The sequence below is a fragment of the Sceloporus occidentalis genome, unplaced genomic scaffold (assembly GCF_023333645.1).
Source record: "Sceloporus occidentalis isolate IW3139 unplaced genomic scaffold, rSceOcc1.0.p SCAF_6, whole genome shotgun sequence".
Taxonomy (NCBI): domain Eukaryota; kingdom Metazoa; phylum Chordata; class Lepidosauria; order Squamata; family Phrynosomatidae; genus Sceloporus; species Sceloporus occidentalis.
The window spans coordinates 56,012,392-56,026,140 of record NW_028316986.1 but is presented as its reverse complement, the minus strand read 5'-3'; the positions used below and the strand labels follow the sequence as shown (position 1 = coordinate 56,026,140).

At 40.7% G+C, this 13,749-nt stretch overlaps 1 protein-coding gene across 1 annotated transcript in view; it reads right to left on the bottom strand.

Moving 5' to 3' along the window:
• Positions 1-6,299: 6,299 nt before the first annotated feature.
• Positions 6,300-13,749, bottom strand: part of RMDN2 (regulator of microtubule dynamics 2) — a 34,154-nt gene continuing 26,704 nt past the window's right edge. The window contains exons 8-11 of the mRNA XM_089529717.1: positions 12,035-12,133; positions 10,657-10,710; positions 10,471-10,551; positions 6,300-8,045 (exon numbers count right to left, since the gene is read on the bottom strand). Of these exons, the coding sequence (XP_089385843.1) occupies positions 7,992-8,045; positions 10,471-10,551; positions 10,657-10,710; positions 12,035-12,133 (288 nt within the window). The 3' untranslated portion in view covers positions 6,300-7,991. The remainder of the gene's footprint in view (positions 8,046-10,470; positions 10,552-10,656; positions 10,711-12,034; positions 12,134-13,749) is intronic.

Sequence of the window (13,749 nt, the reverse complement as noted above, 5' to 3'; positions counted from 1 at the left end):
AACACTCAGGATTCTAGAGATGAAGTGAAGAATCTTACTAATAAGAGTGATTGCAGGAGTCATAAAAATACATTCCAAGACTGATCTTCTGTATGGATTTTGATTTTAAAATAAATAGAATGTTCATTACCTTTAATAGAAACAAACACCCATGCAGTTTTTCTGTAAACTGTGGTAGTGATGGTTGGGATTGCCCTGAATCTTTTGGTTTGCTTTCCAGATACCTTCCTCACCATCAGCGCTAGCTCCCACTCAGAAACAACCTGCCCCATCTGCCATTTGTCAGTGAAGTAATTTCTCACAGAAGTCTGTTGTAGTAATGTCCTTTGAGACAATAGATTTCTAAGTGAACATGTATTTGATCTGGGATGCAATTGAATAGATCAGTGTCCTTGTCCCCCCCCCCCCCATATCTACAAATGTCTGGAAGTTGTGTGGTCCTCCAGAAGTTGTAGCCCTGCAGTACCATCAGCCTTAGCGGGCATAGCCAGTAGAGATGGTTGATGGGATTAGCAGTCCTACAAGATCATTCCGATTTACAAGGCAGCAGTAAACTCAAGTAATATCTTATGTAGTCAGTGCTTTTTGTCTTTCTATATTTATCTCAGTAGAATCCATAACGCATATATCTTTTAAACAAAGTCAACAGTTAGTGGAAGGGGAGTGTCCTCAGGTATTTTGTAGAATATAAGAATAAAGCTTTTGATACTACAGAACTTAGCCTTCACCTGTGAAAAGCTCTATGTTACAAATCATTTTCATGCCCAGGTCTACATTAGATCTGTCATTTGAGTGATGTTTTTCCAATTGTATTTTTGCAAAGGTGTACGTACTGTATGTTATGGTTTAGAGAATGTCAGGTTTCTGCAGATGTTTCTTTTGTCAGTCATTAATTTTATTTTAACAAATGTGATTGCAATTTTGTCTCATTTTTCATAAAAGCTTTAAAATGTATCAGTCTGGTTATTATTGCATTTGTATATGCTGCTGAATATTAGTTGTGTGGATACTTTGGAATGATTTTAAAGCCCCCATACAGTTATTTTAACAGCCATTAGGCATCTGGGTCTTTTTTTTTTAATAGATGATTGTACCACCCAAATATTCAATAAAGATAATCTTATGCTAGAACCACTTTGGTTTTGTTTGCTGAGATTTTCAAATTTATAGCTCCTTAGATTTGTGCAGTGCTTTGCTAAATCGCTTCATTTTAGCTACAGAAGATCTAGGTTTTGCTTTTTCTTCAGCTGCAGAAGATTCAGCCTACTTCATGCACCATTTGAGACTTCACACACATTGCTTAAAAAATGAGGTTATTAGAAAAATATATGGTGGGAATGTGTCATCATTAACTGTTTGCTATATTTTAACTGCGGTGTGACAGGGGAGGCAGGTGCATGATACAGCAGAACCTCAGCAAGGCCAGTATCACATGAGATCTCTATGCTTTATAAACTTAGGTCAAGATCTTACACCATCAGATGTAACTACGATGACAGAGCTCCATCATTATAGTTATGTCTGGGGATCTTGTTGTTGTGTGCCTTCATTTCCAAACCTATTATGGGGTTTTCTTGGCAAGATTTGATCAGAGGAGGTTTGCCATTGCTTTCACCTGAGGCTGAGTGTGTGACTTGCTCAAGGTCACCCAGTGGCTTTCATGGCCGAGCAGGACTCGAACCCTGGTCTCCAGTGTTTAATAACAATGCAGAGGGAGGGGGGTTAATAATTAATACCAGTGGCCACTTTACCCAAGCTTCCATTAAATCTGAATGTGGCTGGATACACATGAAATGCTATTGGACCAAGAATTCAGTACCTTAAGGTCCTACCTACACAAACTTGTGCCAAAGGCTTACCATCGTAGTGAGGTTCTCCCAGTGTTTTAATCTTTCTTTTTAAGGAAAAAGAAATTAATTCATCTACCTCTGTGCTGTCACCAGCTTTGCCTAGTAGTTGATTTGAAGATCAATGACAGGCACTAGATTGGACCAGACCTTCTTGTCTCAGGCCTACGGCTTCAGCCCTTTGGAACTGACCAGTATAGAGGCAGCAATTAGTGAGTCAACAAAGGGATCACAAGGGTGTAACTGTTACTGCAGCACCTTGTTCTGGATCCCAGAAAGATGCCATTGATCACAGCAGGATGTTGCAGTTTGTTATCATATGCCTTCAAGTCATTTCCGATTTATGGTGACTCTGGGCTTTCCTGGGGTTGGGAGTATGTGACTCACCCAAGGTCACCCACTGGGTTTTCATGGCAGAGTGTGGACCTGAACCCAGATCTCCAAAGTTGTAATGCAGTGCTTAACCCACTAAACCATGGTTGCATACATACAGGAATAATAGTCATATCTTGTTGAAAACCTGCCCATTGATCTCATCAAGCTTGTTCCATATATCCCTCAGAATTCAGAATTAAATCCCTCAGATTTAAATAGAGGGGAATAGACGGCCAACATCCTATTCAGTAGTGACAAGATCATAAACTGGATTTACAATCTTGTCACCACAGAGGATCCATGTTTATAGTCATTTTCAGACTCCAAAAACCTACCTTTTCAGCTTGGCAGTGGCCCAATGAAGGGTGTCTGGAGTACATTCAGACAAGCAACTGCAGCAGGACCCTGAAGGGTTACTCAAGCTGCCTGTGTTCCCAATGCTCATCACAACTGGGAAAGCACTGCAGATATAATCTCTCAGTGCTCCAATCTGCATCGCATTGGAAACTGTTTGGCTTGGATGCTGCCAAGCTGAAAAGGTGGGATCTTGAGGTCATTTCAGCCATCAACAACCATAAACATGAATCTCCAGCAGTGACAAGGTTGTAAATCCAGTTTACAATCTTGCAACTACTGGACATGATGTCAGCCTTCATTAATAAATGTGCAAAGGATCTGTGAGTCACAGTGTACTTTTCTACAGTTTATTTTGCATGGCATCACCAGTGTTCATTGCATAGTGGTTTGAGTGTTAGCCTACGACTCGGGACAATGGTGGCAGAAGCAGCACTCCAAAATAGTTTAGGACTGGCCCTTTTCATTTCCCAAAAGGCCCTGAAGCACCTGATATGATGTCCATTCCCTGCGCATTGTGGAACATTAAACATTAAAATGGATATTCTCTCTGACCATGATGCTGGATTTGGACTTCCCCAAATAGGTGTCAGCACTCTTGGTGGAGACTATGGAGGTCTGACTGCTCTAAGCACTGATGCCAGGCCTGCTTCCCACAAATATCTTTTTTAAAAAAGAAAATGAACAGATATGAATGTTTTTTAGTCTCTGGACTTGTAAAAACATAGCCTTCATTTTAAATAGAGGTTTCCCCCTTGGTTGTGGATTTTGGATTGAATGCCTCTGGTTTAAGATGATTGATTAGTTTCTTTTAAGCAAAACAATATTACTGAAGATTAAAATGTTTTCCTAGATAACATCTGGAGTGGAAAGGCACCTTTGTTTGAGGGATTTCTCTGAAGTCTAGGCCAGCACAACCGTGCTTCCTTCCTGTTGCTGAGGTTCAGTTAAGTTGAACAGCTTCAGTCTGAAGGAAGGGATCCTGTTGCAGCTTGTTGCAGGGAGACATTAACTGCATTGGCTTCTTCTGTTCCTGGCAAGAAGTGAGAAGCCAGGTTGGCATTTATAACCCAGAACAATGTGCCTCATGGGTAAACTTCACAAGTGATGTAGAAAAGAAAGAGGGAGTCTCTCTTTGCTACCTCCCCCCACACTTTCTTTCCTTTTAGTTCTTTCTTTCTGCTTGATTCTTTGTCCCCCCCCCCCCCCCCCCCGGTGTTCTGCTTAATTCTTTGTTTTGGGTGTCTCCTCCAGTTAACATCCTGTATCCTGTTGCCAAATCATATTTTCTCAATGCGTGAGAAGGGTGCTTGCCACATGGAGCAGACTGAAGAGAAGCTAATCCAGTCCGGAGTGAAGGGAGGAAAACACACACAAACACAATAGAAACCAAGTCTTGGTATTGTTAAAGAGGATGAGTAATTTTAAAAATGGAAAGAACAAATAGTAAGGAAACTCTCTTGAGTGTCTGTGGAGGGAAAAGGGGCAGAGAGAGAAAAAAAATTGACAGAGCACAGATCTATTCCAAGGCAAACACTTGACTGGGCCCAATAGAGGTCTTGACCAACTATCTGCCTGCCTGCCTGCCTGCCTGCCTGCCTGCCTGCCTGCCTGCCTGCCTGCCTGCCTGCCTGCCTGCCTGCCTGCCTGCCTGCCTGCCTGCCTGCCTGCCTGCCTGCCTGCCTATCTATCTATCTATCTATCTATCTATCTATCTATCTATCTATCTATCTAAATGATGGCTATCGGATCTCTGTTTAAAGATCTCCAAAGGGAGTCTACCTCCTTCTCTCCTAGGCAGTCAATTCCACTATTGGGTACATCTTCCTCAATTTTAGGTGGAATTTTTTTTTCTTGTGTGGATTGACATAGATTGATCCTCCCCTCCGCCACACACATTTATGATGATGTAAGTTCCATTGAATGTGATACCACATGCATAACGGAGGAAACACACAAGCCTTAATGGATTGGATAGACTTCTCTGAGGCTGAAATAAGGTAACAGGTTGTTCAAAATGTACCCCATGCTGCTGTTTTCTGCAGTAATTGAACTTTTTGTACTGCTGACTCCTCTCTCCTTCAAACTGCAAGACTAGTGCAGCCAGGTAGACTGGGAAATGTTATACATGGAGCCCCAAAAGCAGACTGGGTCCTTGAGAACCATTTCAGCTCAGAGATCTCCAGAAACAGAGGAACTAGCCAACAGCTATTTCCCTCTGTTGGATTTGAGCCAGTATACTTCCTCAAGACCAGATCCCTTTTCTGCACACAGCTAGAGCAGAACTTGCAACATTTTAAAAAATTATTTCAGCTGTTATTCCAAAGGTGCAAAAAGTGGTTAGCTATAATTATATTTCCTTTCCTTGTTTCTCTAAAATAACTGAGATATCATTGACAGTTTTTTAAAGTTGTTCTTCAAAATCAAATTGAATGCTACAAGTTGCTATCCTGTGGTACAAAATACCCACCTGCTGTTCACAAGACAGGACCATAACAGACAGCATGAGACAGCCCTTGAAATATGTGATATTCCCCCTTACAGGTCACACTCCTGTAAACTAAAAGGAATGAACTTACCCCTTTTTAGGCTCCAGATTTAACTCTAATACAGTTTCACCTTAGTTGCTGGCAAAAGGAATTAATTGCTAGTAACTTACTATTTACAGCTAGTTACTTCCAATTCCTGTATTGCCATGGGCCAAAATGCTATATGTGCTGGTGGGGTTATAAGCTCTGCTAAGTATATCTCCCCATCCCTACCCTGTGCAGGCAAATGATCTGTCAATTTTCAGGGTCTGCCCCCATGGCCATTTAGTGGCCAGAGTGGAGGGCAGGGCACTGAGGCAGCACTTGGCTATGTTTCTGCAGCTGGAGGTATAATGAAGACATAATCCTCTGGATCTCCTGGGAATTAGGAGGACAATGTCTTCTTTCTGCTCCTGACTGAAGAAATGCAGCTACACTGGCTAGGTGCTCCCAGACATTCCTCTCCATTAAATAGCTATGGGGACAAACATGGGCCGATGATAAATCAGCTGTGCATATATGGAGTTCTTCTACAAGAAGGCAAAGGATACCTCTTTTCAAAATTATCTTAAAATGACATACACAGGTCTATTATACCTGTGGGCTAGGGTGGGAGAAGTGCCGGCTGGATGTGGCCCCAAGATCCTTCTTTTGTGGTTTCTGAAGCTCCCAACACTCCCCAAACCACCTGGCCTCCCATTATTATTTTTTAATGGGATTTTCATCGGTTTTTGCCTTCAAACCATGTAAAAGGCATGCAAAAATATCTCCACCCTTACAAGCATCCAAGAACCATAGAATCATCGAGTTGGAAGAGACCGCAAAGGCCATCCAGTCCAACTCCTTTCTGCCATGCAGGAATTCTAAATCAAAGCATCCCCGACAGATGGCCATCCAACCTCTGTTGAAAGACCTCTAAAGAAGGAGACTCCACTACACTCCAAGGAGGTTTGTTCCACTGTCGAAAAGCCCTTACTGTCAGGACGTTCCTCCTAATGTAGAGGAGGAATCTCTTTTCCTGGAGCTTGCATCCATTGTTCCGGGTCCTACTCTCTGGACTCCATATAACCCACAAAACTTGTTTTCTTCTACAGTCCTACTCATAATGGGAACACCCATCACCATTTTGATAAGGCCTGCAAAGGAAAACCAAGTTTGCTAGGCTTCCTATGGGTGGGTGGATGTGGTCTGGCCTGAGGGAGAATTGAAGCTCCAATGCAACTGCTGCTTATAGACAAATAAAGATGCCACCATACCAGGGAACTCTATCAGACCTCATTCAGACCTGTATCCTATTGTCAGTCCGAATTAGAATAGACCTCTAAATCAATTACTGGATCGCAAATCAACATGTACATTTCATTCGTTCAATTGCCTATTTCAACTGGAACTGCCAATAGGATCTATGCCATATTAGTTAAATTTTAATTTTTTCCAGCAGCACAATGTATAAATACCACATTTATAAAGTCTTTATTGTATTGCTATTTGTAATCCAGAGACTGAAATGGTGTCTTGATGTGCATTTCTCCCACCAAAGCTCTACTTTCTGAAGCAAAAAGCAAAGAAACATACACACACAATTCACTTCCTCCCATATCTGTCCATCAGAAAGCTGTACATATGCAGCTTCCAGCATATGCTGGAAGCCTGCGCTGGAAGAAGTCTTGGCACACCCAGAAGTAATGGGGCGCGCTGTGGGCACAAGCCCCATTACTTCTAGTGGGGCTCCAGCATACACATGTTTTCTTTAAGCGGGGGTGGGGGGAATCCGGAGCGGATCTCCCGTGTAAGAAAAGGGCACACTGTACATATATTTGCTGAAAGACAGAAAATCTAACTAGTTATCCATTCTCCACACAATTCACACCTACCATTACCACCTACAAAGCCATCCATTGCCAGCAGTGGATTCCATTTTTGAAGATTCTGTCCAAGATTTAAAAGCTTAAATTAGCAAAATAGACACTATGAATTTAAAAAGAAAAGAATTCATGATTTCCCTGTCATATGTTCCTTGACACCATTCCTCCAGAGCCAGAATTTACAACCTTTAACTCAATTAGAATGAAAGGGATGACATGATCACAAAGGTGTCCTGCTCCAGAGAACCCATATGTAGCTCTCCTGCTAAGGAAATAAAAAGTATTTAAAGCTCATTTATGAGCCAGCTGTATTTTCTTCAGGCCAATGTCTTAAATACATGATATTTTTTTAAGTTTATGCAGTTGCTACTTAGCTTTTCACATGTCACCACACAATTAATCTGTGGCTGAAATTCTTTTGGGAGCTGGCACATAATAATGCTATGTTGGTATAACTCTGTAGGATCAGAAAGGAAACCAAGACTGGCAGGGAGAGGGCTGAGTTGTGCTTGTGGATCTTCCCAGAAGCACCATGAACTGTTGTGCAACCAAGAGAATTGCTTGTACAAAGAGGTTTGAGAGACTCCCTTATACAAGGTAGTAAAAAGTCCAACTACTTGCCCAAAAGGCTAGCTACACAAGCATAAAGCCCCAACAGGATTCCAGTCGGAGTATTTGAATGCCTTAAGAAACCCATCTTAAAGATATTTGTAGTGTTGTGGAAGACAGTCCTGTTCAGAATATGACACTCACTACACAGAAGCACCTGCTGTCCCTTTCTTACTGGGCTTGAAGAAACTTGATTTGACGGGTTGTGGGCTTAAGACAATACCATCCCATCATTTTTTTTCATTTGCATTTCTAACTTCAGCATTAAAGTTCCTTCTTTAGGATTATCTTCCCCAATCCTATTCATCATATAAATTCCAACTCGACAAGTGTGCTTTGACAGCTGGGACTGAAATTCCCAGCATTCTTCCACTGAATCAAAACATAATCAAAAGTGCTTCTTCTTGTCTTCATCACAGCTTCAGAGATGGAAGTAAAGTTTCTAAATCTTTCTCAGCCTCTTCATCCTTAAGCAAAAAGAAAGAAAAACTACATTTATGCAATTGTTTCTGCAAAACACCCTCTTTCCTGCCTCTCCTGACACAACTATTATACCCAATGTCAATTTGTGGATCAAAACAAGAGATTACTCAGTGTCAATAGTCTAGGAAAGCACAACTGGTTCAACTCTTCTTGTAAAAATCATTATACAAAATAAAATATAAAGCAAGCTTGGGGGCAGGATCCTAACCACATACAATGCTTTTCCATTCCAACTTCCTCCTAAATTAGGGCAGCAAAGTATTCATTATATGCAGTTCTAATGGACTGTAATTAAGGGTTTTCATCCTACAACCACCACCTTTGGAGGCATTTCCGTGAACCCAACATTCCTGTGGCTTGATGTTTATAGCTTTTATTTTTTTCTTCTCACTCTTTCTAGGCTATTCAAACAGGTATTCAGGGGTTCAGTATAATCCTTTCCAGTAGTTAGGCTAATGGTCTAGGAGCAGTTTCCACATTGGGGAATCCTGGGAGCTGTAGTATGAAAAGGAACAGTTCTAATCTTTTGAAGATTCCCCCTTCAAATTTTCCTTCATCCAAAAGACGGGCTTAGGCAAGCTGCTTTTCCTCATTATCAGGCCACTGATTTAAACAAGGAAGAGAAACAAGGGGCCTACCCAACAGGGTGTGTATATTCATTCCAGAGACAATGAAAGTGAAGAATTTTAGTGCATGAACGATCACATCCTTTATGGAATGCTTAAGCATTGTTCTTCTGTGCATGGAGTTGTGGATGTGCAGGGCTTCCTCATCCTCTTCTATGCATCTGTTACTATTCAAGTTTCTCAAGAGCACAGATTACCTTGGAATTCACAGCAAGACTAAAGGATGGCTTTTGCACATGCATAACTCCATAGAAACTTGAAGGCCTTGTTAAGTTTTGAAATGTGCCTTGTAAACTGAAAAAAATAGGAATTTAAACTAAACATTTGTTGTTGTTGTTGTTGTTGTTGTTGTTGTGTCTTCAAGTCATTTCTGACTTAAGGTGACCCTATCTCATATTTTCTTGACAAGATTCATTCAGAGGTTTGCCATTGCCTTCCCCTGAGGCTGAGAGCATGTGACTTGACCAAGGTGTTCCAGTGGGTTTCATAGCCAAGCAGGGACTCAAACCCTGGCCAACACTCTAAATGCTACACCACACTGGCTTTCAGGAAATCAAAAAGTAGGAAATAATTCCACAACTCAGTAAGCAATCAAGTGGGCTTCTGAGGAAAAGCTAAACAGACTATCAAGGGCTTCTCCTGAAGTGCTGGATTTCACTCTACCTAAATGAACTGGAAAATCTATCCAAGTCCTTTATGTGTCTGCTGAAAGTTTTCATTAGACAGATATTTCAAAGGCAGTAAGATGTGACTAGTCTGGCAATCAAATATTAGCACCTTGAAAGATATTCATTGTACCTTCGTACATCTTTGCTGTCAGCGACAGGAAGAAATGTCAGATAAATTTCCACAGAAAATGAGCTTCTTTGCCCAAAGTTTGCACTTCATAATTGTTCCCCACCACCACCAAATTCTTGCAAAAGTAAATCATTACAGTGTTGATTTCCCTGGATCAAAACAGCTGCCTCCCACCCAGCATTTCTTTCTTTTTTTTTTATTTCCTAGTACATCTGTATATATTTTACATGGGGCTTCTTTTGGCTTGATAGTATTGAGCCCTGCTGAAGGATAAAGTAACTACTGAATTGCCCATGGCAATTCTAAAACATACAACTTCAAAACTAGACAGCAACAGCTCCTTGTGATCAGTGTGACTAATTACACTGCAGGCTGCCAAGTTTCTCATTAAAATAAGCATCACCATCCTGACCGTCATCTGTTCAAACATCATTACATAATATTAAGTCTTTACCCTCCTTCTACATTTTCCATGTGTTATTGCAACTGGTCAGGCCAGGTGCCACAAGCCACCATCCACTTTTCATGCAACTGCTGTATTTCATAGGACATCTCTTTGAAATTTTCATTATCTTTCTTTATGGAAATAAAGGCACAATCCACCAAGAAGGTTCTCTTCTTTAAGTCCCACTGAAGAAGAATTATAGAGAACTGCAGAGACTTACAATGCATTCCCATCTGCCTCTGCTGACATTGCCAAAAAAGGTGCAGACAATGTCAGAGCTTATTAGAAAAGTTCTCTTCTTTCAACTACACTTCCCACAATTTTGCGGCCAATATGGGCATTAAACAGGCTGTCTTGAGGATTCTGAAAGCTGTCATCCAAAAAAAGGAACTTTACTAAATTTCTGAAAGGGTATGATCAAGGCCACCTTCACAAACATTCACAGACTACTGAGGAAGATCTGGAATGAAGCACAGAAGGGAACCTTGGCTGCGGCAAGCTTACCAGAAAGGTAGCATAGAAATCTGGCTTCAGACTCACCTCTTTGGTGACTGACAAAATTGACAGTGCAGTTTCACAGCTCTTCAGGGCATTGCTCCTCTGTCCAAGGTCTTTGTAGCACTGGGAGTAGTGAGGAAAAAACATCCAAGGCATTTAGTTGGTTTAATACATGTATGGATCAAACATTTAAAAAAGGATAAGAAAAGATGCAATAATTTCTATTACCTTTGCTATATAGACATAATTATATTTAGAATATCCAGGATGAATTTCTTCAGCCTCAATGCAAAGAGAAAAAAGAAGATGATGAACAACACCTCAGCAAGGCAATATAATTTTCTAATAAAGCACACCGGTCCTCCAAAGCCCATGGGAAATAGGAATAAAAAAGGAACAAGGGCTATAAATATACCCTGCATCTCCTATAATTTATTTTTTAATACTGAAAAATGCAAATAGAGGGCCAAAATGCATTTTATTTACATCATTTGCTACATATGTACTCCACCTTGGCTTTGAGGTGCTGAAGGTGGCATACGTGGCTATCCCATTCCCAGTTTCTCCTTACATCAGCAATGAGTTTGGTCAGGCTAATAGAGGGAAAGTGATTTACCCAATGTCTTCCAGTGAGCCATATGACTCAGTAGGATCTAGTATCTGGATATCCACCACTAACCTCTACACCACACTTCAGATCCAGGACAATACAGAATGGCTGTATTCCAATATCTATAACTAGAACTCTGGAACATGTTCAGAGGAGAGTAACCAAAATGGGAAAATGTCTGGAAACCAAGCCCTAAGAGGAACAGACTAGGAAGCTAGATATGTTTAGTTTGGAGAAGAGAAGAATGAGAGGTTATGTGATAGCCATCTTTAAAGGAATGTCATGTAGAAGATAGAGTAAGCTTGTTTTCTATTTCTGCATAGATTAGAACATGAATCAAATTATAAGAAAAGAGGTTCCATCTAAATATTAGGGAAAACTTCTTAATTGTAAGCACTCTTTGGCAGTGGAATACACTACCCCAAAAGGTGGTGGACATTCCTTCTTTGAAGATCTTTAAACAGATTGGATGGCCATCATTTGGGTCTACTTTATTTGTATGTTCCAACACAGCAGAGGGCTGAATTAGATGGCCCTTGCAGACCCTTCCAATGCTATGATACTGATTTTCCAGGCCCCAATGCCAGGTAGCAAATAAAAAATTGTAAGCTGAGCAGCCTGTCATTCCATGTTCCAGTCCAGATTCAGCTGACAGGACAAAGGCTGCAACAGATTAAATTTTGCAAATGGGGTACTTGTAAACAACTTTCTATGAGGAACTCAAAAGCTGCACATCTGAAACAGTTCCAGGTACAACAGAGATTGATAAATGGGTTTAGTGAAATTTTAACTGAGGCCAAAGTGGGCAGTCATTCTTCTACAGATGTGTCGTATCCTTATGGAAATCTTTTGGCCTTAACAGAGCTTTGAAAGTTTGAATTTATAGCTGCCGAGAATAACTTGTTGAGCAAATTTCTTGAACACCAGCCACTTGGTAGGTGGGCCCTCAAAGAGAAATGATTCTGGCAGGAGAAGGAGAGTAATAATAATATCTACCTTGAGAAAATTCTGCAAAGCCTCATGTATTGTTGAAGTTGGCGGAGTCCCAAAAAGAGCAGCAGCTACTTTCTTCTCAATCCAAGACAACTGAGCCACCTTGGAAACCCCAAAGAGAGAAGGGAAAAAAATAATATAAGTTGTTTATAGATAGTTCATAGATAAGAAACAAAATGTTTTGCAAGCAAGATATCATAATTAAGTATCTCCAAGAAAAAAAGTTGTTTTTTAAAACCACTCGGGAGTAAGGGAGAAGAGACAGAGGGATAAGATTTTACAGGAAAGGCCAGCCTTCCCCAAAGCTTTGTGCTCCAGTCTGTCAGATTACAAGACCCATCATTTCTAACTAGTGACTATGATGCCTTAGAATGATGGGGAGCAGTAGTCCAATAGACCTAGAGGGAGTTAGGTTGCAGAGGCCTAACACAGACATGCTCAAAGTATTTTTCATATTTCAACAAATAATCTTTTCCATTAGTGAACTGTGTTTTTTTAAAGAAAGGTATTCTATTATAGGACAAACGTAAAACAAAACAATGATGGATTAACTCCAAAGTAAATTCTACCTAGTGTAGATCTAGTGAAATTGAAGGAACTTTAGTTACTTGTAGCTAACTGTTCATTTCAATGGGTGTATTAAAGGTAAGACTAGCATTGGATTTAGTCCCATGTCAAACTAAAATTGCACATTTATTATTTCCCACTGATTTCAGTGGTTTATCTCTGGGGCGCTTGGCTATAGAATACAAAACCTATGACAGGATTTGGATACAGAATACAAAACACATAGGAACCAAAATGATCTTAGTAGAACATCTTGATTCAATTTATTATAGCTATGTCAATCACAGACTCTCTCTTTCCAGTTGCCTAAGTAATGTAATTACACCAGAACGTAGAAAATGTTACTTTTGGCACGACAACTCCCACACTCCCCCGGGCTGGGGGATTCTGAAGTATAGTCCCAAAAAATAACCTCTCTTAGTTCTGCTCAGTCCAAGCCTGAGCAACTTTCAAAAGTGCTGTAATACTCTTTTGTGTGAGTCAGCTTTTGGGACTCAGGTTTAAGCTGGACAGAGGTGTAGAAGCACCAATGAACTAGGCAAATCTGTTCTGTTCTAATCTGCTGAAGCTGTTTACTTTTGCTAGCTGCATGAGCATTCAGCATGTGAATACTAAGATTAGTCATTTTGTTTAGCTAGTAGAGAGACATGTATGCTCCCAAGCTGAAAACAATCACCATCTGGGGAGTATATTTTTATTTATTTATTTATTTAGGTATTTATATCCTGCCCTTCAGTCCTAAGGCTCTCAGGGCGGCTTACAATTATTATTTTTAATTACATGGTTCCCTGCCCTCAGGCTTACAATCTAAAAGACATGAAACAAAAGGAGAAGGGAATGGTGGAGGGAAAGGGGATGAGGTCCAGTGATTCTTCTCTCCCTCTGAGGCCTGGACCAAGGCAGATGGATTGGAGGGAGGGCTCTTCCTTCTTCCGGGTTAGTCCTGATGGAGCTATATATATACCCCTCTCAGTCTCTCTTATCCTTTCTTATTTCTAGAGACAACCTATTCCCTGCTGGGGGAAAAACCCTCTTTCACAAAACTTTTTTCAGCACTTCTGATCATTTTGGTCTCTTGGAAGTACTGTACAGTATATGAACAGTTGAGTGTTACAGCATTTAAATTCAGCTGATCCAGCAGAAGCATATAT